Genomic DNA, 24,414 nt, shown 5'->3' with positions numbered 1-24,414 from the left:
ATTTTTGGAGCAATGGTTTTCTGAGACAAGCCCTTTTTCAAGCATAAAAAGTTTCAATAAACCAAAATAACAGTAATTAAAAAAAGCACGCATCACACTGTGCACAAATCCAGGCATACAGCTCTTATCAGGTAAAGGAGGGAACAAACGTCACGTTCCACAGAATCCTGCCTCACTGGAAATGGGACTGACGGTGTTTTTGATGACAAGGTAGAGAAAGAAAACATCTCCCTGAACAGAAAGTACTTTCCCATGGAAAGCTGGAATGGTACTATTTTGAGTATTGCCCTATTTAAACACAGGGACACCCTCACTCTGTCACTCGTGCAGACGTGATCTGCATGTTTTGATGGCTTGCAGTTCTGCCTCAGACTGCAGAAACTCCTCACAAAAGATGATTCAGAAGATTATTATATTTGCATATTTTCCCATTACTGACAGCGAAGGCTTCCAGGGGCCATCAGTTCAAGGCTACAGCCTTTACAGAGAGCAGGAGCCCAGCATCCATTGATGTCACACTTATTTGAATGCAGAGCATAACTGACACTGCCAGAATGTCTGCGTTTGTTGCCATGGGATGCTTCAGTTCTCTCCTGAGAGATTTTCTCTCTTGAAGAGGACAGGTTTTAAGATTTATTTATGTTTTTAAATCAACAGAAGGCAACAAAATTGCCTGTGCTCCAGGACGCAGATCCACATGAAGGATTATTTTCCATTAACTCGCTGAAGACGACAGAGTGGTAAAGCAGCAAGTGACAGAATGGAAAGATTTGTCGGTGCTCACCAAGCTTGGCTGATCTCTCATAGAAATCTACTGACCAGAGGAAACGTAGCTTCATCCTGGGCCTTTCTGTCCGTTTTTATGTCATTTTTTTTCCAAGTCACCTACTCCACAGTCGTATTAAATGCCTCTAGGAAACAGCTTGAATCTTCCAACATAATTTGTTCCTTTAACAGAACAGATTTGAAGAGCACAAGTGTGATAATCGCATGCAAAAATGACTTGTAGTACTTTGTGGGAGAGAGACAAAGAGCATTTGCTGGGATCACGATACCAGATGAAACCTATGGAAGTGTGACAGATGGAAACACGCCACAAAGTGCTGCAGTGGTGTATCACAAACTGAAGGTACCACTGAGGTAAATCTTTAATTCAAAGTTCACAACCTTCCTCACATACCCTCATTTCTCACTTACAGATAAACTCCTGAATTGCCTTCCGCTGGACTTGAAGGCAATGGAGCTGTGAGTGTAGTTCAGCACAGAATCTGTCCTACATTTCAGACACAGATCTTAACTCAAACCATTTTCTCTTAGGAACACATTTTTGCATTCTTAATTGAAGAAAAACTCCCACTGACTTCACTGTGAATAGAAGAAGGCCTGAGAAGGGCACTACTCCTGCTTATCAGCACATTATAGGAATGCTGTCAATTAATTACACCATATCAGCTGCTTGGCTGTAGATAGTGTACATGGTGTGCTTTTCACTTACTGATTTACAGTCAGTAGGAGGAGGTCACAGCAATAGAATAGGAACAAATCAAAGTTAAACACGGACATGGAAATTTCTCTCTGTTTTCAAGACTGTCAATTCTGTGAGCACTGGGCATGAACTGGGACTGTGGTGATGAAATGCGAGAGCAATGCTTGCTACTGGCAATGACAAAGCCTAGATAAACAAAAGAATCATGCCTTGTAACACTGCATCCTATTCAGTGTAAGTGATAGGAATCCTGCAAGAGCTAGAATCTAAAATAGAGCAAATGTTGTCAATTCATTTCAGAGATTAAATGGATGGAAGAGTACCCAACTCCAAATGGAAACTAAGGAACATGACATGCTGCCAACCAGTACTTGGCAAAACAAATTATTATAATATGGAAATACTGTTGTACATTACTAGTAAATGTTGCTCACAAAAATATTAATAAAAAGCCTGTGATTCTGAGTGTTATTATTAATATCTGATTCTCTTTAAGAAGCAGTCCCCAAATAGTTTATGATTTCAATGAATAAACATTAAAAAGCCAACAGGCCCTCTATAAAGATTACTGCTTATACACAGTAACGCTGAAGAAATGTATCTGCTGGGTTCTCTAATTGGAACTGTCTCTCTGCACCAACAATCAATTCAAAACATTGTGTTGGCATCAAACTCAGACTCTATACTTTCACCATGTAGGACAGGAGCTGTATTACATAATTCGCTTTTCACTCACTACCATTAATTCAATGATTCAATGTACTGAACAGAAAACAGACAGTATGGGGGTGATTTGTGTTGCAGAAGCAAAAAAAGAAAAGAATTTGGTAAATAGCACAGTATGGGTGCATAAATACTGTGGGCTAAGTTCAGCCTTCAGTGACGTGCTGATAGCTGATGAGAGCACTGGTTTGATTTCAGAAGCCGATTTTCCCAAGGCCATTCCCCAGATATTCTAAAGGAAACTGATCCGACATGAGACAAGAAAGTTCCTTATCTCAATAAATTGTTGCTTAAATGGTACCAGGCAAAAGTAAAATAAATAGACAAATGATTTCCAGTCGCTGAAGGGATGACACCGGTGAAGACCCAGAGGGACTTGTGCTGGGTTTCAAAGTACTCGGTGTGCTCATTAACAATGGCAGCATGCTCATCCACAACTTATTAAAAAATCCCCAATGAACAATATATAAAAAGAACAAGCAATAACTTCAACCCAACAACCATGGAAAGCCACATTTTTGTAATTAACCTCCTACAACAAGGATTTAAAAGACAGAGTGGGAGGCATATTATAGAGAGTACAAAGTGAACAAAAGGAGAGACGAGAGCAGAGAGGATACGGAGTGACTGCGATTACTTGTGGCCTCTTAATGCTTAGAGAGAAACTCCCATTAAGTGAGAGTGTCTCTGTGATCTCAGTGGCAACGGACACCCAGAACAACCAACTTTGGGTCTGCTGCTACAAATCCACCACTGGGTCACCTCCACTGCATGAGTGATGGAAGAATTTAGGGACTAAAAATGTAGGCTTTACCATGGTCTTCTACAGAGAGAGGAATCTGTCAAACCCATTTCCTGCTGGTTAGCCAGCATTATGCAGCTTTAATTAGTGCTTCCACTTAAGTGAACATCTAGATGTATGACTTGGAACACAAACACAAAGAAATTAAAGAAACAGAAGATCTTCTTAGAAGATCTACAGAGAGGAACAGCACCCATGCACATTACCAGCATTATCCTATAGCCATATCAAAACCCAAATGACTCAGACAGCCTTTACTAGATACCAAAGGTAACAGAGTAAGGACAGAAGTCTGACCGCTGCTTCTAAAAAAAGGCCACAAAAACCTCAGCAGGAGCCGGCAGAGCAGAGCTCACATGAGAACCTGCCCTGCACTTCACAGCTCTCACACTCACAGCTACTAGTTATCTTACACATGGTTTTATTAAAAATGTAGTTCTAAATGCTTCCCATAATAATCATCTGGTCTTGACCCAAGTGTTCCGACTTGATTAACACTCTAAAGCATACAACGCCTGCAGCAAATAGAAACAAATGCTGCTGTTTTGAATTATTTCATGTCCATATTCTGGTTTATTTCTGAAGAAAAACCTGCAATCACTTTTGCTTTCCTACATTAACATCTTTAGCAAAATTTAAGGCAATGGCCTCATGTTTCTGTCCTTTTACTCCAAACTGTTCTCAGTGCCCAAAGTGCTGTTGAGATTTCGTTTTCTGATCACCTCCCACAGAACCTTATCATGCACAGCAGGGAAAGGCTCTCACTGAGAGCTTCCAAGTTTCCCAACAGCTGCTGCCCTTGTAGAGACGAACTTGTACAGACAAACAGTTGATGATAAACAAAATAGAATTATGTGGTTTTGAACCACAATGGAAGATTGATTGTCTGACTTGCATTAAGTCGTACAGCCTGAAAACTTCATACTTGTAAAATTATGAAACAACAGAACTATGGGTGAGGTCAAACAATGACAAGAGGAAGTTGGGAGGGATTCCAGTGCACACAAAGAAAAATCTCAGAAGATAAGTCTGTTCTGAGAAGCTGTGAAATACCTCCATGATAAAAAACTGCTCCATAAAAATGTACAGTTGTATCCCTCAGCTCCTTAGGCAAAAGACTCCCATTACTTCACTATGGAGAAGCCGTCCTTCCAGCTTTTGCCTGTGAGAGGGAAAACAGCTTTTTGCCTTTGCAGGATGTGCGTTACCAGCGGCAGGAAGGTGGGTGTAAGCTTACGTCAAACTAAGCCATGTTATATTAAGACAGGGTGGACCTCAAAACAGAAGTATGATTTATTATGGTTGACAACTGAGGGAAAATAAGAGATGGGATAAGGTCAGAGGGCCGACATGAGGAAATCAAATGGAACCAGCAGCTACTTTTCCTCAAATGCTCTCAAGGAACTTGAGCTTTGTTCAGACTACAGCACCCAGAAGAAGGTTAAGATGCTCTGATACACAGGGTGGCTGTATCTGCTTTCCATGCCCATAGGGACATTTGTTTCCTGGAGTGTGAAGCAGAGGGCACCCACCGATTGCTGCTGACATTCCCAATGGCCGCAGTGCAAATCACTGATGTTGTTTACCCCAGTTCTGCCCCCCAAAGACAAACTGACATCCCTGAAAACATCTTGGTGAAGAGGCAGGGTCAGAGGTACCCACATTTAACTTGCATTATGCACGATTAAATAAACACATAACCACCTGTTACACTTATTACTGTGGGAGTATCTATTTTCAATTATAGCATTTACTACCCGCCCTCAAGAATGGCAAGTAACACCATGGCAACATAAACACAGTCGTGGCTGCTTGAGAAACCTAAATCATAAATAGCTTATAAATAGCAATGTATAGCCCATGCAGCCCTAGAAATAAACTAACTAATCCACGGGCATTTGTTACTATGACATAACATTTCCAGTAAGATGTTTGCCTCATCTCAAGCCCACTCAGGATTGATTTAGAAGTTTGGCATCACTTGACTGACTGAGTTCTTGTTTATCCAAAAAGAAAAAAAGAAAAGAAAAAGCAGAGAATAGAGAAAATAAGCTACAGCAAAACAGCAGGGAGAAATCAAAATCCACAACAGAGGCCTTTATTTCACATTCACCGAAGTTAATGGAAAAAACTTTATATTCCAAACATATAAGAGTCTCCTTAATAAGAAAACATCTTTATATTGAATCATCTGTGAAAAAAAAAAAAAAAGCAACACAAAAAAACCTAGAGGCTTACATGAGAAGCAAATAGTTTACAAATAAAGTAGCAACCTCTGAAGTATGTGAGAGATTTCTGAACTCAGCACTCCCTTCAGCTCCTGCCTGGGTGCAAAGATCCATGGAAACTGATGCAATGATGAGATTCAAGCCTGGGTTTAGGACTCAGAGGGGAGCTGAATTACCAATTGTTTTATTCTGCTGTGCCGTTCCTTCTGCTCTGCAGCAGGCAGTAGTGGGGAGCAGCAGCTCGCTGCCAGCTGGCCGGCCGCTGCATGGCCTTGGCTGGGCTTCCACATTTGGAGTGTGACCAAGGACTAGGAAATGGGAGAAAGAAAAGAGAATTGGAGTTTCTGCAATGTTAGGACTGAGAACTGAGAGATCACTGCTCAGTTTTGTAGCATGGGGACATCAATAACTGCATTCTCCATCAGCTAAACCCAGAGATATTATCATCAGATTTACACAAATCCAGGGCCTTAATCTGGCTGTATGAAACATCCCCTAGGCAGGCAAGAATCCCAATGAATTAGAGATGTCTGTTTGAGTTCTTTCTTGTTGAAATTCACAGATTTGAGAAATTTACAAATTTTCTTTTGATTTACAGCTATTACTTCAAGTCTGCTTTCAATCACTTTGGTTCAAATCCAGAACAAACCTATCGCAGCCAGCGCAATTCAGATCTACAACAAGTAATTGAAATGGAATTTGAATTCCCAACATTCCTATTCTAAAAACGTGCTGTGTTTTGTCATACATACTTGGTGAGATATCGGCCTCTCTGACATCAGTGAGGGATCTCTCAGTGGTATCGTGAGCTCTGAATTCCATGGAATGATTTTCCTTTCACACAGTGAAGCAAAACAAAAGCTCATCCCCTGAACTATGAACCAAAGTAGTTTTAGATCAAGTCTTTCTGATAAAAGCAGCAGCCTGGTTACTTGAGACTGTGATTTCGTACACATCTCATGCCCTTCATTTGGCTTATGCCAAGTCACGGTACAATTAACTTATTGAATAACTTACTATTTAAATGTCAGCTAACTCACACTTTTAAATGCAACCTGACAAAAAACAGATAAAAAGATGCATTAATTTGTCAAGTATCCTTCAGGTGATCAGGTGATACCCCCTAGGACCAGTATATTCAATAGGCCTTGCAAGTGAGAATACATCCAAAACCCTGCCAGGTAAAACCTAGAAAAATAGCTGTGCAGCTTACATAATAGAATTACTACTTCCTTTTTCTTTCTGATAAATAGGGGTTTTTGGCTCATATTTGGCTCATACACTGGTAGCCTATTGAGAAGCCTAGCAGTACTAGCACTAAAAGTTATTCTTATATTCTAAATAACTTCTAGATAAACTGATAGAAGAAGCTGAAAATGCACCCATCAATTAGTCGTGTTTCTGACTGTCAGCATTGAATGACTGCGAATCAAGCAATTCAGCAGCAGTGTGGTATATCAGAGTGTCATTATCACATAATTATTTTGTTATGAATTGTAACAATATTTTTTACCGAAAAAAAAAAGTTAAAGGCAGTCATTAATTGGGCAGCACAGTCAACCTAATATGACATTTAATCTGATGAAACGGAAAATCAAGCACACTCAGCATGTTCACAGAAAACAATTCCCACAGAGCCCAAGTATTCCTAAATCACTTGGGCACGACTAATCTTAGAACAGACGTGCTGCTGAGGAGCTCCTAAACAGCAACTGCGAATTCTCTGCAGAGCTTATGAACAAAGTTTATTATAAACCCAATTTATAAACATTTCTGCACGTGACTCGGGACGTGACCACTTCTGCTTTAAATTGAGTATGTGCACAAACATACACAAATGCTCAGAGCACATACAGTGAAATCGGCATCAGAGCCATAAAAATGCAACACTAACAGAATGCAAAACTGCCTGGGCAATTTTTGTCCACAAACAGGAATTAAAAAAAATATATATATATAAAAAATAGAGAAATTTTTCCAAGAAAAGCCCTGAAGATGTCACTCCTGCATTTCAGCACTTCACATCACGCATTACAAAAATAAACATAGTATTTTCATACATATCCAAGGATTCAAAATTGGCTCCTCACCTATAACCAAAATTGGGAATAGAAGATGAACTGAGAAGGAGATAAACATGACCACGACCAGATTACCTCCAGCTCACCCACCAGATGATCCACGTGCACATCACCTAACTCCAACCATACAGTATTTAATGGCTGCTTGTGCGTTACAAAGCGAGGATGGAAAGCCTGCCTGCATTTCAGCATGCACACCAACTCAGTCCTGTGAGTACAGCCCAGGGAATGTACTTGTCTGCAAGTCAAGGAAGAAGAATGCTGCGAATGAATCATCCTTATATGCTATGGGCTTTCCACTACTTGACTAGGCAGCCTTTTGTTCAGAAGAACACGATCTCCAACAGACTTTAACACAAACCAAACTGAATGCTCATGGATACAGGGATCTCCAGAAAAAGATGCCCTCACCTCCATTGCCAACCCTTTAATGGGGGCTGGGAAGGGGTGGATCCTGAATTTGTATAAATCTGATTTCTAAACTTATACAGATGAGGAAGATGAACAGACTGGACCCCGGGAAGATGCATTTGACATACCAGAGTTACAGAATGTCAAGGTGTTGGTGTGTTCATTAATAGATACACAAATGAAAGGGGCCTCAATTTCCGACGTGCTGATCTTTCAGAGTTCACATCCACTGGTACAAGAACTTCATGCTCTCAGCAGCTTGAAGTTCATCCCAAAAAATAAATAATAAGAATACTAACAAAGCTCTGTATTTTAAAGGGCATTATTGACACTTTGTGCCCTTCTGTCTGTCCTGTAGTTTCAAAGATGAACACTTCATGGGAGTTCCTGATAGCATCAGAACTCCATACAGTGCTTTAGCTAGTAATTGGCCTAAAGCACCATCAAGCTGCACTGTCTTTAAAGAGAAAAGCAAAACTCGCTCCTATATTTTGCCACCAAATCAAACATGCAGTATTATCAGCTGTATGTACATGCTCCTTGGAGAACAGAAGTGTTAACAAGAAGAGACAAGAGAGCAGCAGAGACAAAAAGAGATGCATGACAGAGTTTGGAGTTCCTCAGGTAATACCTAATCCTCTGCACTGAAAGATTCTTTAATGATTTACACCGAAACTTTAAGAACAAAGGTTTTCTTGTTTCTCTCTTGCCATGTGCAAACGAGAGTGAAGGAGAAAATCATTTATTTTTGGTCTCCTGTTTTGCAGCGGAGTTCAGTGCAGGTCTGTCAGCTGCCCTCACTGCTGTGTAGGTGGCCATGGCTGCAATGGGAAGGTCAGGCTAAGGCAAGGGGTTTGCTTCCTTCCCACACCAAAATACGGTTCTCACTTCCATCCCTTCATCCTTATGACTGTACTGTGTCAAAAGAGAGTGAAAAAGCCATTCTTACTCCATAAAGAAAGTGCTGAGCTTTCACCCACTTATTTTATCTGCTATGTTGTCGTAAAGATTCCTCCCAGCCCCTGAGCTTTGGGTCAGTGTAAGGGCACAGAGCAGCCAAGGCCCAGTGATGCAGCAGACAGGAGTGTGCACAAAAGACCAGCATCAGCTCAAAACTGCCACGGTAACTATTTCTGCAGAGGTCACGTTCCTGACTCTGCCCCAGCACTGTTTGATCTACAAGTAATTAAAAGTGAACTGAAAAGCTGAACTTCCCCTCCTACTTGCCTTGTAGTGCTCTTGCTTACAAACAACACATTGCCCTTTCAGATGTCTCACACATCTACATTTTGGTGAAAACGTGTTCTTTGGTTACAGCTGGAACGAAAACGCTCAGGCGACCTCATCTGCCTCTATTAACTGCACAGAGAATATCGGTACTTCAGAGAAAACGTGTCATACGCTTCACCCCCTACTCGGGGTTTTTCTGGTGCACAGGAATATGGGTCTGTCCACCTGCAGCTCTCAGAGCATAACAACACTTGAAATGCTTTCATTGAGCTCAGGCATAAAACATGCTTTAACAAGTTCTCTTTGTACACAAAACAGCAGACCATGAAATCTTTCAAAGGAGAAGCACACACAACATTAGGAGAATACAAATACTGTTCACAAGCACATTGCTGAAATAATTTTGTGTAAACAATCCACAATGGGAGAATTTCTAATGCTCAGGATTCTGAAATGAGCTAAAAGCGGGTACTCCTGGTTAAAAGAAAAGGAGGAATCGCAGCACCCCTCAGGCCACCATTTCCCAGTGCTAAAAGGATCTTCGGTGTAAATCACAATCCCCATTGAAGAACACTTTGCAGGTCTCTGCTTGTTTGCACTCCGACAGCACAGCTGCTCCTGCACGGCTCATTCAGGCAGCACTGCCCACAGAACTCACTGAGCTTGTCTTTACAGCATCCAATGGGCACGATTCCACCAACTTCAGCAGAGATAATCTTGCTCGAGATAAAGAACAAAGGAAAGAAATCCTGGTTTTGTTTGGTTGGTTTTCATTTGTTTAGATACTACCTATAAACACAGAGATCAGAACTAACCCATCCCATTCTAATGGGAAAATAAAAATAAAAAGACCATTACTGTAATTTGCATTCAGCTTCAAAATATGTGCATCCCAGCATCACGTCTTTATTAGCATTTTACAGCAGACAGCTCCTCTTCCAACATGATCCAGCAGAAATGGTTTCCTCCTCCTCCCCCTAAGGAATATCACTTTCCACATAAATCAACTGCACCGTGCTTCACCTCCCCCAAAAGAAGCTCACTAACATGCCAACCTGGCAGATCTCACACAAAGGCACCTCTATGGCACACAACCATATGATCCTTCCTATGAGGAATTACGCAATTATGACTTGCAATGAGAAAGAGTTGGACAATTTTTTAGCACCTTTGCTACTCTCGATGACTTGGTGCTCCTTTCACTTGCTACGGAACATGTTTTCATCAGATGATGCTTAATAAAGCCAACATAATGCACACCCTTATGATATTCACTCATATGATGTAACTATTTGTAAGAATGAACTAATAAATGAAAATGCAAGAGGAAAAATATTCATCAAGAAGCAGCCTCATTCATTAATTGCAACTGGGCTGAAGTTTGGCAACACGTCCCAAGCAATTACTGCAATAGATTTCATTTGCTTTACATATGACTGAAAAGAAATGGCTTTTTGTAATCTGCAAGGTCTCAGTTTTAACAAAAGGAGTGAATTTGCATGCACGCAATCCAGTAGTACCACAACTGAAGTACAGAGTGACTTCCAATTGGCAGCATTGCTGGGTTATTCAACCAACAGCAATGTTCTGACCTAACCTGCACAGTTCTTCCAGTAGTTTTGTCATTTTGTTTGGAAGTTCACATAATATTTCCTTTCACAAAATTATTTCAAGGCTAAGCTGGGAACCTGCAACAATATATATGTAACAGACTTTAAAAAACTGTCAATAAAAGCTCCCTTTAATGAATGAGCCTCAGAATTGAATGGGAACTACAGCCCAGTGTCCCAGCACCTCTGCAGGGGCTCTTGGAACAACCATGTTGGTGCTTAGGGAAGAGGAACAAAGCTGTTTCTGCCTCCTAGCTCAGAATACAAAAGCAGTTCAGTCAGCAGTGAACAGCACCTCATAGGAAATGCTTGATGGGCAAACAATGCCAAAAAGAAAAAGCATGAAAGTTTCAAAGTTTTGTCATAGTTTATTTGTACAACTAATAACGAAATTCATGCCATGTGTCAGACACACCCCATGTCCCTCACAAGGCCATCTCACCTGCAGTTCCTGGATTTAATACTTGCAAGATTCCACGTCAAAGAGACCCGAAGCAGCACGAGTCCCTTTGCAAACTGGGAATGTTCTTTAGAGCGAGAGGCTCCAGCACCTGCGGGCACAGCGTCCCCTGGCGGCTGTGGGCACCCTGCGGGCTGCCCCGCGTTATAAATCAAACGCAACGTTCCGAACGTGAATTCAGAACACGGAGATAAAGCAGTTTGTGACTCCCAACCGTGACCAAAACAAAAAGCAAAACATAATCCAAACTCAAAAAGTTTTGTCAACAGATGACACCCCACCTGCGCGACTGCCACCCGCAAGGTTATTTTAAGCAAAGGTGAGGATGTATTTAGCACGCAGACTTCGGATAAACCTCCCGCAGGTCGGGATGTGACCGCACAGCGCTCCCTCGAAACAGCTCACACGTTGTGTTGCTGGAGCTTTGCAGCTGATGGCCGGGCACTAACGCTCCTGACACGCTCCACTCAGCTCCGCTGCCGCAGGACCCTTCATCCCCTTCATCCCGCACCGCAGAGATGCCGCTCCGGGCAGCCCAAGTTTGTCACACAAATGAAGGACGAACGAACGCCCGCAGCGAAGCCGACCCCAACATCCCGGGTAGAGATAGAGCCAGGGATCAGCCGAGCGCAGCTTACCTCCTCCACGGTGAGCGGCATGCAGATCCGGTACTCCTTCATCAGCATATTCCCGTGTGTCGGTGCGGAGCTGCCGGCCGAGAAGCGCTCAGTGCCGCGCAGTGCGGGGCGGCCGCTCGGATCGATCGCCTTCGTCTCCCCGCGCAGCCCCGAGACCGTCCGGGCGGGGCGGACCCGGCGGAGATCGGCGGCACAACGGCTCCTTTCTTGCCGTTCTTCCTCGTTCAACCCGCGATCATGTGAATTTGGCACACGCACGGAGCTCTACAAAGTCTCAAACCCGAAGCGCCCGTCGCACGTTCAAAGACATCCGTCGGAAGTGCGCGAAAGCGGCGGCCTCTCTCTGCTATGTCAAGACATGCCCGGGGCGGCGAAAAGACCAACCGAGCCGAGCTCGCTGCTCTCAGCCCGGCCAAAGCGGGAGACACGCGACGCCGATTTCCGACACAAAGGCTTTTTTTTCTGCCGCTTCCTCCCCCGGCTGCCGAACGCGGCTCCCGCCTCCTCCCCGTCCGCCGCGGCTCCCGCTGGGTTCGGGGCAGCGCTCGGCGGCCGCGGGGCCCCGCGGTGCGGCTGGGGGCGGGCGGGAGGCGGCCGGCCTGGATGGAGCCGGCGGCCCCGGCGGGGGAGCGGCTGACATCACGGCGCGGCAGGAAGGAGGGAGGGCGGCAACAGCCGCCAATGGGGCGGATTTAAACGGCCCGACACGGGGGGTGTGATGGGACGGGGGGACCGCGGGTACATGGGGCTGTGCCGGCCGCACTACAACAGCACAACGAGAGCTTCAGCCTGTTAGAAAAGCAGCAGGGGAGATACAGCACAGGATGTGAAGGCCTCACCCATTTCCCTTCTGGTCAGCCCGTCGCTATCAGCAATGCCGAGTTGGCTGCGCAAATAAAAACTGCTTTGGGTTGTTTCAAACGCCACATGTAAAGTTCAGGGACAAAGTGCCTCCTTCCCAATCGAACAATGTCACCATGTCCACTGGGATTTTGTTGTTTCAGATACACTGTTACTAATTGACATCTCTCAACACACGGGCAGCCAACTCTGAAGCCATCTGAGAAACCCGAGTGCTTACATTACGGAGTTAATCATGCCAAGTGTACATTGCTGCTCCTATCAATGGAATGGCCATAAAGCAGCTCGCAGGGAAGCCCTGTGATTGCAGCACGAAACACAAAGCACTGCACAATGGCAGAAGGTGCACTTACATCTAATTTATTTGCAAAGATACGAGCGATTGAATGCCATATTTAGGGCAGTTGGACACGAATTGAGGTCTACCATGAAACGCATTTCATAACAAGAGCAGAACCCCCCCAGGTTTTCATTGGCTCTGAATGTAGATTTCAAGGCGATGTATATCATCTGAAGCCCACACAGGACACAGTGCCATCTCCTGGAGCTAACAATATAACTCTTCCACTCCGTTCCATTAATGGCACGTATTTCACACGCCCTGACTTCCCAGCAGAGCAGAACCGCCCACACAAAGCAATAGAAAACCCAGGAGCTGTGCTGCCAGCTGGGTTCTCACATGAGCTTTGAACAACGTGCTTTATGTTTTCTGCTTCCAATTTGACACCGTCCAATTGTAAACACCCAGTTTGTGCTCACAATCCATCACGTTGGTACTAATGAAACTTCTATGCAATAGCCCAAATGAGGCAGTACCCCTAATATCACCTATATATCACCTATATATCACCTATGTATCACCTATAGAGGAGATCCAAGTTCAGATCTAATACGTTGAACTCAATTTTAAGCGATTTATTAGTTAGATTAACTGGGGGGAACAGAATCACCTTGATTCCTACTGCAAGACACTGTGAACACTGAACTTTGCATGGTGCCTTGAAGCCAGGCTAAGTCAAATGGAAACCAAACATCCTTCCCGTGTCTCTGCATCGCCCCACACGCTCTGTGTGGAGGAGGGAGCGGTGACTCCATCACTGACCTTTGGAACTCGGGTTTTTTTCTCACATAACGCTCATCGGATGCTATTTTAGCTGCCATCCTCTGTTGGTTTCTGCCGTAGGATCGTTCCTACGCATCCTTATGGGCGCTGAGCAGCGCTGCGGGGCTCGGGGCTGGCACAGGAGGTGCCTCAGATTTATATTTGCCTCAGAATGCGGAGAAATGGCGTCAAGCCGCCGTGCTATTGACTCAGCCATCACACAGGGCGCGGCCTCACACAACGGACGTGAGATGTGAGATGTGAGCAACACAGCGGCTCAGCGGGCACACGGAGCGCTGAGGAGCTTCTGTGTGGGCTGTGAACCGACACAACAACGAACAAACCCCGCTCTACGGGCCGCTCTAGGAGCCGCCCCCTCAGCCCCGCACCGACCGCCCCCTGAGGCGGCCCCTCCCATCCCGCCCCGCCCCGAGGTGTCCCGGCAGCGCCTGCGCGCTGCAGTGCGGGGCCCTTCCGCCGGGCTGTCCCCATTGCGCCTGCGCACAGCGCTGCTTCCGCTGTGTGTTCGCTGGGGGGACGCGGAGCGGAGCCGGGGCCATGGCGGAGGGCGGCGCGGAACGGGCCGATGGGCGCATCGTGAAAATGGAGGTGGATTATAGCGCTACGGTGGATCAACGGCTGCCAGAGTGCGAGCGGATGGCGCAGGTGAGGCTGGGGGGGGGAAAGGCGGGCGGTGCGGATGGGCTGAGTCATGGCACGGTGCGGACTAGGCCCGGGCTGCTCGGGGCTGAGGGAGGCCGGGCTGCGGCCTGAGCGTGGCCGAGCGGACGGCTCCGATGTGAGGAACGGGACGGAGGTGACCGCTCCTCACAGATCACAGAATGACCCGGGTTGGAAGGGACCTCAAGGATCATGTAGTTCCAACCCCCCTGCCTGGCAGGGCCACCAAACATACACCTTTACTAGATCAGGTTGCCCAGGGCCCCATCCAACCTGGCCTTGAACAAGGACGGGGCATCCACAACCTCCCTGGGCAGCCTGTTCCAGGCCCTAACCACTCTCCTAGTGAAGAACTTCCCCCTAACATCATCCAACCTAAATCTTCCCTCTTTTAACTTAAAACCATTTCCCCGTGTCCTGCTATTGTCAGCCCTTTCCAAGAGTTTTCTCCCCTCCTGGGAGTAAGTTCCCTTCAGGTATTGAAAGGCTGCAATGAGGTTCCTCGCAGGAACACAACACATTGGGCGCCTCCGGGCTGTTGTCCCCCATCAGGCTCTGTGTGCCCCAAAAACGAAGGGAGCCCGTGGTCATGAGTAGATGGAAAGTGCTGGGGCCTCTGCTGAGTAACGGTTGTGCACGGCCACGGGCAGCCATGGAGTGTGGGTATGGTGCAGCTGGGGCTTCTCTATGGACTTTGTTTTGTAGTGTGGAGGTTGTCAAACCCCGGAACAGTGGGAGTGGATGTGCTGTCCTGTTCCAGCAGGACGGCATCTGGTTCCTACGCACTAGCAATGCTTTGTGTAGTCAACAAGTCCGGTGAGAGGCATACAGGGCTGTATGGTGTGATGTGGGCTTTTAAAGGCAGTACCTTTCAGATAGGAAGGCCGTGTGCCCTGTTCCCTTCAGGCTACTACGACAACAGATGTTTTATCCCATTGTTGCAGCTCTGTGTCATTGTGAGCATCGTGGCCACGCTTCTTTCCCACATGTGTAAATTCAGTGGCAATAGGAGCACATCTGTTGAATTACTGTTGGAATTCCATCCTTAGCATATGGTTTGTTTTCTACAATATACTGTTATTAAGATGTGATAAATGTGGGTGAAAGTCACAGTGAAAGTCCTCTAAAAGTTTTTAAACCGAATTGTATTTTTTTACTTGTGATGTTTCTTTTCCTATTGCTCCAGGAGGGGAGATTGCAAGAAGTAATTGAGAACCTTCTCTCCTTGGAAAAACAAACACGAACGGTACGTATGGTGTGCATCATTTAATGCTGTGTTGGTCTACACACTCCCCACCCCTTTCCACTGTATTAAAGGGAATTGTGGCATCAGTCTTTTGTCATTCTTATCAGCAAGACTAGATATAGTAGATTTCTTTTCCTCTTTATATCATAGCAATGCAAGTGATACAGATCTGCAGGTTGTTTTTCCCATCACTAATAAACTGCTTGTTTGTTACAGGCTTCTGACATGGTTTCCACATCACGTATCTTAGTGGCTATAGTGAAGATGTGTTACGAAGCTAAAGACTGGGATGCTCTGAATGAAAATATTATTCTTCTGTCAAAGAGAAGAAGTCAATTAAAACAGGTGAGTTTAATCCTTTGGAACAAAAAGTATTTGAATTTGTATTATTCCCCAATAATCTGTGCTTGTCCCTGATGGATGCCAGCCTGTTAGTGCTTATCTGTGAATATGCAGAAATGGAAAGGATCAGTCCTAGTTCCTCCTCTTCCTTCCCTTCTTGAAAAATCGTGTCCTAAAGAGGAAAAAGTGCTGTGCACGCTTAAGAGAAGATCTGTGATTAGATTTATCTTGCATGCGTATTGAGTCTCTTTATAGTTTAATATTCTTTAGTATCTGAATGCATTTGAGAAGCCTACAATGATGCTTCTATTCTGTTACCGTACCAGGCAGTTGCTAAAATGGTCCAGCAGTGCTGCACTTACGTTGAAGAAATCACAGACTTACCGGTGAAACTGCGCTTAATTGACACGTTGCGAACAGTCACAGAAGGAAAAGTAAGATTTTTGTTTTAAGACTGAATATCTAAAAGGTAGAATAAAAATGCTCACCGTATTTAAAAGCAAAGCTTCTGAATGTTATATTCAAATTAATTTAAACTGCCCATTTCTAACTATTTTCTCCTGCATTTAGCAGGGTGGTATGTACAGCTGTGGTAGTCAAAAACATCACGAGTCCATTATTTACATATTGTTCCTTTTGCTTATCCCCCCAAAAAAGAAAGGATCTAATGCTTCATTTGCTGTTCAGATTCTTTTATGTTTGTGTTGGGAATGGTAAAGGAATTCAGGCATTTCTTGGATTAATTTGGTCCAGATATTTCAATTTTGCCATCTACCCATTATATTTTATCAGTGTATTTTTGTGGATAGCATCAACACAGTCTATAGATGCGTGTGGAATTAATTAGTTGCATAAAAACATGAAATAGATGTCTTATAGGGCTGTAGTCTTATAGTTATGTTCTTTTTTAGAGAATTCCAATATATAAATTGCTTCTTCTGATTTCAGATATATGTGGAAATCGAACGTGCTCGCCTGACAAAGACACTCGCAACAATAAAGGAACAGAACGGTGAAGTGAAAGAGGCTGCTTCTATTCTGCAAGAATTGCAGGTAACATGCTGTGTAATCGCAATTAAATCACTAGTACAATTAATACTGACTGCTCGTAGATTATTGTTCTGAAACTTAATCATGGACATCTGCAGAAAATGCCTGGAATGAGATTAACTGTTGTGAGTGAGATTGTAATTCAGTTTTAAGTGCTTTTGTTTGCTCTGTGGTTAAATTTCATGGAATATTTCCCTTTTGGAAAACAAATTTCAGTTTGCTTTGCTCAGTAGTACAGTGAGTTACACGTCAGTGATTGGTTTATTTTCTCATGTCAGTAAGGGCTGTAATTCAAAATTAAATAACCTTATCACCGTCTTCACTTGCTCTGGAACAGCTGTGTTGGTTTGATTTTTCTTTGTGAATCATAGTACGCTTCTGTTTTACATGATCTGACTCAGTTGCATTTCCATCTTAGGTGGAAACTTATGGTTCAATGGAAAAGAAAGAACGCGTAGAATTTATCCTTGAGCAGATGAGGCTCTGTCTAGCTGTAAAAGACTACATTCGGACCCAAATTATCAGCAAAAAAATCAATACAAAATTTTTTCAAGAAGAAAACACAGAAGTAAGTCATTTGAGGATTTTTTTTTCCCTCCTTATTTTAATCATGTCATTCAGGTTCATGTATATTCAAATTGTCTATTTTCTGGGGTGGATTTGGATTTCGTTTACATAACTAATAGAACTGTGGTAATTCTACTGTTTCAGAAACTAAAATTGAAATACTACAACCTAATGATCCAGCTGGATCAACACGAAGGCTCCTACCTCTCCATTTGTAAGCACTACAGAGCCATTTATGATACTCCATGTATTCAAGCTGAGAGTGAAAAGTGGCAGCAGGTAAAAACAACAATTCTTGAGAATAACTTTTTGGTTTTGTGGAATTGCAGAAATTAGAAACAGCTCTGCAATTCCTTATAGGGCTGTATATGAAATGGGATAGTTACACATTGAAATGAAAAAAAAAAAACTTTGAAATTTTGGAATTTTTGTTAACCTGTATTAATTTAAATGTATTGCTATGAAGGGAGGTGCATTTCTGCAAGATAACATCAATTTTACCATAACTTCTTAATATGTTTGGCATCACCATTTTACGTGTTAAATTCTAAGCTCTGCAAAGTTTTCAATGCTTCTGTTTAATTATGGGGAAAAAAAACGTAAACACTCTTTCTCATTCCAGGCACTGAAGAGCGTTGTTCTTTATGTTATTCTTTCACCTTATGACAATGAACAATCTGATCTGGTGCACAGAATTAGTAGTGACAAAAAGCTAGAAGAAATCCCGAAGTATAAGTAAGTGCTCTTTCTAATAAGCAATTCTCAGGTCAGAGCATCTCTCTTACAGTAGCTGTAGAGGTGAAATGTGTTTATGCTGAGTCTGCTGCAAACGTTTCAGCGTCTATTGTATGAAAAATACTGCAAAACTTTCATGATTGTGTGTTACAAGTTGAAATAAACATTTCTGCTTATAAGAGAAAACACTTCATTAGAAACAGTTGGACTTTAATGGTCCCTGTAGTGTGAAGTATTAGAGGTAACACTTATGAAGACCAATGAGTATTAATGGTAATGAAAACATTTTTAAATGATTAATCTGATTTACTTAAGTATTAAATATGTCTTATTGAGAAAGAATTGTTAATCACCCTTAGTAAATGATTTGCAGAGACCTCCTAAAATTATTTACCACCATGGAGTTGATGCGATGGACTGCCCTAGTTGAAGAATATGGGAAGGAATTGAGAGAAGGATCCCTTGACAGTCCTGCAACAGATGTTTTTGGCTGTACAGAGGAAGGTGAAAAGAGATGGAAAGATTTAAAGAACAGAGTTGTGGAACATGTAAGCATGGCTCGTCCTTTTCCAATTAGCCATGTATGCTTTGTCTGAACTAAAAATGCTTTTTGTTTGCCATACTTCTGTTACAGAGGTATTTTTTCATGTAGGAAAGCAGCAGATAAGTTGCATTTTTCATTATGTTCTGTTTTTCAGTTGTTCATTTATTCATATGTGCATAGTATAGATATACATTTGGCCAAAAAAAAAAAGAGCATATTGTGCTCAGATTTTAAGGTTTAGCATTCACATACCAGTAGAGTAAAAGCTTGTTTTGGTTTGCCTGAAATTAATAATTAGTTGATTGTTACTTAATAATTTGTCACACAGAGACTATGAATTACACGTTTCACAAGCACAATAACTGTCCACAACTCATTTACATGATTTATGCTGGACTGCCATTAGAGCACTATAGGTCCTAATCTGCTTTTAACATTGACTTTTATATTTTTGCAGCCTGCCTCAATTATTTTTTGCACATAACCCTCTACTCTGAACACTTTTATTCCAGAATATTAGAATAATGGCTAAATATTATACCAGAATTACAATGAAGAGAATGGCACAGCTCCTGGATCTGTCCATTGATGTAAGTGTTGCTTTGCTTATTTTCCTTTCATCAAGGGAATAGAAATGTTTGTGTGTGTGTTTGCTTGTGGCAAGAATATAAGTACTCAGCAGAGTAACATTCTTTTAATTTGATTTTTTAAATCTTTTTTCTTATAAAGCTCTGAAAAGTGCTGTTGACCATCATTGTTTTACAGACAATGCAGCATTGTAGAAATGCACTGCTTGGTCAGTAGAATTCTCAGGATTTATATGTGTGTGTTTATTAATGTTCATGGATCTCTATGTATATCTATTACTGCTTGTAGATATCTCGGTGCAGTATTCTTTGCATCTCATTCCACTGCACTACCAGTGCTTCTCAGCTCTTAGCAGGAAGAACAAAATGTGCTATAGTGATAGGAAGCATTAACTGAACATTGGGCTCTTTAGATGGGAAGTAGTGGAAAAGCCTGTTGGGAGTAATAGTATATTAATCTGTTTATTTGCTACTTTGTTTCCACCGTTCAGTGCCAGGACCTGTATGTTTTTTCATGCCATTATGGAAATCAGGAAAGTTGTTTTTTTGCTTTTATTTTTTTTCTATCCAGACAGATCTGGCTGTTACAATGCATGTGCCCATAAGGCAAGAGTTGTTACTAAAAATGGGTTTGTGCTCGAGGTCATATTTCAATGCTGAAGCTCCTTATCGTGTATTTCACTGAGAAAAAACTCTTGTCAATGAGTGAAGAAATCTGACTGAAGATACAGGGTTTATCATCCTTAATTCACAGGGATTTTCCTGTGTCTTGCTTGCCAGAAAGTGCAGTCTGATATCTGTGTAGAAGTCTGTTGGTGTAGTATGTTAAACACTGAATGGCACGGAAGATAATGTAGGTGAAATGAGAAAGAAACCCCCCCAAAATTTTGAATAGATGGTGCTAGCTGCTTGCTGTGCCAATGAGTAATATGAAAGCATTATGCTGTTTCTAAATACAGTGCTATAAACTCTGGGTTTCTGTTAGCTTTAATGCTGTTTAGCTGGACTTCTGATGCTTTGAAGATAAAAATGCTGTTTCCTTGACTTAGTGCTGTTTGTCTTTTCAGGAATCGGAGGAGTTCCTGTCTAACCTAGTAGTTAACAAGACCATCTTTGCTAAAGTAGACAGGCTGGCAGGAATTATCAATTTCCAGAGGCCTAAGGATCCAAACAATATACTGAATGACTGGTCTCACAAGCTGAACTCACTAATGGCCCTAGTTAACAAAACCACACATCTCATTGCCAAAGAGGAGATGATACATAACCTACAGTAAGGTGCCTCAATAATCTCAGTGCTTTTAAAGAAGGCATTAAATCTTCATAATAGAGACTATTATTACAGTGTGTATATGGTTTTGGTTTTTTTTTCCTCCCTGTCAGGGCTTCCTGGTCTAAAATTTAGAACATAATTCTGAAATTCCTGTTGACAGTTGAGTTCCCTTGATTATTCATTCAGTTGTTAAACATTTTTGCTACAATTGGTGAAAGAACATAATAAAACTGTATTGCCTGTATAATGGTAGTCTTGTGATTTTTTTCTTCCATTTTTGCTTTTTCTGGATAATTCATGATTCTATTGTTACAGGAACATTTTTGAGGCTGTGATTGAGAGGACACATGGTAAATAAAGTTAAAAACTTAGGGCTTTACAGTAGCATGCACTGAGGTTATATGCTAATAGCATGGAGTTATGTCAAAGGTCTACAGCAAGGCATGCCTGCTTCTTAAGAAATGCACTGGAGATGTTTAATCCCATACTGTCAAGATCAAACAATTACACAGAGAAACTACAAAGTTCAGATCAATCTGCTGTGGACTTTCAACATCTCCTTAGTGCTGTTTGCTACTCACTCTCCTTTTGTGGTTCAAATTAAAAATGAGCCAAGAATTAGTTGGAATATCCTTACTTTAGAAATTACATGTGTTTAAGGAGTCTGTGTTGATGAAATATTAGCCGTGGATAATTACAGAGTAAGATTAAAGTTGAGATCATTTGTATGTTGGAGGACACTGGAGGAATTCCAGGGGAATTTTCATGCTGCAAAATCAGATCTTGCTACTCCTCAGCCAACTGATCAGCCTAGAAAGTTTACTTTGTTGTTTAATAAGATGAAGAATTACCATTGCTATCTAACCTCAGGTCTACCACTGACTTGTTTGTGGCAGAGGGTAAACCACTTAACTTCTGTTCGTTTCCCATGACTGCTGCTTCTGAGAGAGTTCAAAAAAATAACAAAGATCTTGTGTGCTAAGCCTTGGAACATCCATTATTGCAAGCAGGCTGAAGCTTCTATTGAGAAACATCTGTTTCGTTTTCCAGAGGTGAAAGAGATCTACTGGCATGTTAGGCTGCAGGGTCTGTGAGGCAATTCAATGCTGTATGTAATTGTGTTTACTAATTGCCCATGTTAATTATAATGGGGTTTCCTGACTAGCTTTAGAATACATCACAAGTGAAGCTGATTGAAAATTAGGTTTTCTCTATTGGAATTTGAGAAAAGCAATTTCTGAGAAAACAGAATGAACTTTATCATAGAATGGAAATCTGTTTTCTGAATGTCTCGTGAAAGCCAAGGTCTGAGAAGAAAGAGGGAAAAAAAAGCAGCAACACTGTAAGCTCATAATAATTAGTTTTGTTTTGAAAATGTAGAAACTAAACTAAGTGTGCAACTCATGGGAGAGCCAGGGCTCCAGGGCTTTTTGGCTACCAGCTTTCCATTAGCCCTGAAGGAAGTGAGGGCTCCAACTCTTCCAGAATTTGTGCCACACCTTTCAGAACTGCTCAGATCTCAGCTTCGTGGCAGGGCGCCTAGTAGCCCTAAGTGGCCTCAGGTTTTCAAACTCATTCTTTTTGGCAAAGAGCCTAGATTCTCCAAGGTACTTGGCATGTCTCCTAGCTTCACAGGATCAGGAGAAGCCCTGTGAGTAGTCGTGATTTGCAGAATCTTGATTTAAGGGTAGGGAGACTGAACGTGTTAGTACCTTGTGTTCAGGGCTTCCTTGCAGTTACGATCCCCAGGAGGTTGAGCCATCTGAATTTCCAGCAAGAATCTGCCATTTTCAGATCTGAAAAGATTTTGAGATCATAAAATGTGTAAAAAATATAATTAAAAATATAGCTGAACATGATATTGTCGGAGTTTGTTAAATTATAAATCTCAGCATTATAATTATTCTCTACAACTATCACTTGTTGCACATCTGAGCATCTGAATCCTGTCAAGTCTCACGATGCTCAGCAGAGGTTCATTGTTTTAGTCCCTCTTATGCCTCCCTGTTGTGACTGTGGCATTTCTGACATTTCCAACTGCTACTGTTGCTTTTCTTCTGCTCACAGACTCAATATAACCCACTGTTGCTCATCTCCCTGGGCAGCAGGAAGAGATGATGCATACAGTACAAAAAAAACCTCACGTTCCTCAACAAAAGTCTAGTACTGTGATGTTATCATCATGAAATCCCCTTGGTGAACACAGCACATGGGAATTCCAGGAACCTGAGGAGTCTGGGCAGTTCTGGAAATGTGAGTGAGTGAGTAGTCAGCACGTAACATCTGTTCCTGCCTTCCCCATGCTCAGTGAAGATCTGGCTTCATAGCTCAGCCTCTATCCACTCAGGGCTTCTGCAATACAATCCACTAGTTGACAAAATGGAGTAAAACCTGCTTCATACATGGCTAAGAAGTTTAATTTAAGACAAAGCAGTAAAAAGAGCCTAAGTTGCTGAACAAATCCTTCCCTTATAGCTCACTAGCTACACAAATTTTTCCTAGTAGAGTATAAAGAAATCCTTTCAGAAGAAAGGGATTCAAAAGTTAAGGCAGCTTATGTGAAAAATAAAGCCAGAAACTATTTACCTTATCCCAGAGGAAATATACATTTTTTTACATACAGACATAAGTCATTCTATTTCTGATTAAAAAAATAATAAAATACTCTTTGCATATCCCTACAGGAGAATTCATGCACAATATAAAAGCTCAGTAGAACTGGACACAACCATCCTCTAAAATAAAAGACCTAATTGCATTGTAGCAGCCTAAACAATGTTATTTAGGTCCTAAACGTGTTTTCACCTTTATCTGCTTGACCATAACTGCTGTCTTCATTTCTGCCTGGCCTCTGCAGAGCACAGGGGAAAAATCCAAATCCAGTTCCAAGGGACACTGGAACGGTCCCCATCAGACCTGTAAAGCCAACTTGAAAGCACATTGATCTGAGTCTGGAGCTGCAAATGCAAAGGATTTCTTCTTAAAATGTATTTCCTTTTGTATTCTCATTATTTTGCAAGGAGCTCTCCTTATAAACATAATACTGATGAATATTGAAAGTATTCCTGGGCACAAGTACCTTCTTGCAGCAGCAGTGCATCAGAGACTCAGCTGGTGGTTACTCTTCAAAGAGTTAGGAGGCGTTAAGCATAGATTTAAATACAAATGTATTTAGGAAAATCCAATACTCACATGATCTAAATCTCGCAATTACTTTAATTAAAGTAGAAAAGTTTAAATAAAAAATACAAACAACGAAACAACTGGAACCCTGCTGATAAACGCAAGGAAGGTGCTGAAGCAGCCACTCTTCCTTCAGAGCAAAGAAGTGGTGCTGTGCTGTGCGGGGCCAGAAAACAACGCTGCAAAACAGCCTTGGCATGAAGCACCGATGGCCAAACGTGTTTTGCAAAGCAGTTTTTGGGATTCTTGCCCAGCCAGCAACGTGTTACCTGCAGTCCTTCAGCAGAACGAGATGGAGCTTCTCAAAAGCACGGAGGTGTTCTGTCATCTCACCGCAGCCATAACGCAGGGATCCAGTTTTATAGGCGTTTTAAGAGAGACAGCTGTAAATAAGCAAAGGATGGAGAAGGGAAGGGACAGAGAAGGGAAGGGACGGAGAAGGGAAGGGACGGAGAAGGGAAGGGACGGAGAAGGGAAGGGACGGAGAAGGGAAGGGACGGAGAAGGGAAGGGACGGAGAAGGGAAGGGATGGAGAAGGGAAGGGATGGAGAAGGGAAGGGATGGAGAAGGGAAG

The 24,414-nt window shown here is 42.5% G+C and overlaps 2 protein-coding genes and 2 long non-coding RNA genes across 8 annotated transcripts in view; 1 reads left to right on the top strand and 3 right to left on the bottom strand.

Moving 5' to 3' along the window:
• PITPNC1 (phosphatidylinositol transfer protein cytoplasmic 1) overlaps window positions 1-12,259 on the bottom strand; it is a 59,104-nt gene extending 46,845 nt beyond the window's left edge. The window contains exon 1 of one of the 2 annotated variants that reach the window (XM_015879528.2): window positions 11,670-12,259. In XM_015879528.2, coding sequence (XP_015735014.1) covers window positions 11,670-11,717 — 48 coding nt within the window. In that variant the 5' untranslated portion in view covers window positions 11,718-12,259. The remainder of the gene's footprint in view (window positions 1-11,669) is intronic. The other variant, XM_015879526.2, reaches the window with a different exon arrangement.
• On the bottom strand, window positions 5,094-11,007 carry LOC107321996. The gene is made up of 2 exons (XR_001558745.2): window positions 7,330-11,007; window positions 5,094-5,547 (listed from the first exon to the last, which is right to left on the bottom strand). It is a non-coding gene; the product is annotated as an uncharacterized LOC107321996 (long non-coding RNA).
• A 1,854-nt stretch (window positions 12,260-14,113) lies between the features above and the next one.
• On the top strand, window positions 14,114-20,901 carry PSMD12 (proteasome 26S subunit, non-ATPase 12). 2 transcript variants are annotated; one of them, XR_001558741.2, is made up of 11 exons: window positions 14,114-14,298; window positions 15,500-15,559; window positions 15,776-15,904; window positions 16,228-16,335; window positions 16,850-16,954; window positions 17,370-17,519; window positions 17,663-17,797; window positions 18,141-18,253; window positions 18,627-18,801; window positions 19,255-19,387; window positions 20,452-20,901. XR_001558741.2 is itself a non-coding variant. In XM_015879523.2 (11 exons), exons 1-11 carry the CDS (start codon window positions 14,191-14,193, stop codon window positions 20,659-20,661), a joined length of 1,371 nt encoding a protein of 456 aa, XP_015735009.1. In that variant the 5' UTR covers window positions 14,117-14,190; the 3' UTR covers window positions 20,662-20,901. The 2 variants fall into 2 exon arrangements, 1 of the variants encoding a protein (XP_015735009.1); XM_015879523.2 differs by having other exon boundaries at window positions 14,117-14,298; window positions 19,310-19,387.
• The window catches only part of LOC107321995, a 5,626-nt gene continuing 1,267 nt past the window's right edge, over window positions 20,056-24,414 (bottom strand). The window contains exons 2-5 of one of the 3 annotated variants that reach the window (XR_001558742.2): window positions 24,110-24,223; window positions 23,463-23,614; window positions 22,370-22,453; window positions 20,056-20,193 (exon numbers count right to left, since the gene is read on the bottom strand). This is a non-coding gene — a long non-coding RNA (uncharacterized LOC107321995). Of the gene's footprint in view, window positions 20,194-20,746; window positions 22,285-22,369; window positions 22,454-23,462; window positions 23,615-24,109; window positions 24,224-24,414 lie in introns of those variants that run through there. The other 2 variants (XR_001558744.2, XR_004309212.1) reach the window with 2 other exon arrangements.

This window comes from Coturnix japonica, chromosome 18 (genome assembly GCF_001577835.2).
Source record: "Coturnix japonica isolate 7356 chromosome 18, Coturnix japonica 2.1, whole genome shotgun sequence".
NCBI classification, from domain to species: Eukaryota; Metazoa; Chordata; class Aves; order Galliformes; family Phasianidae; genus Coturnix; species Coturnix japonica.
Note: the sequence above shows the minus strand (reverse complement) of the source record. Positions and strands in the feature narration are given on the sequence as shown.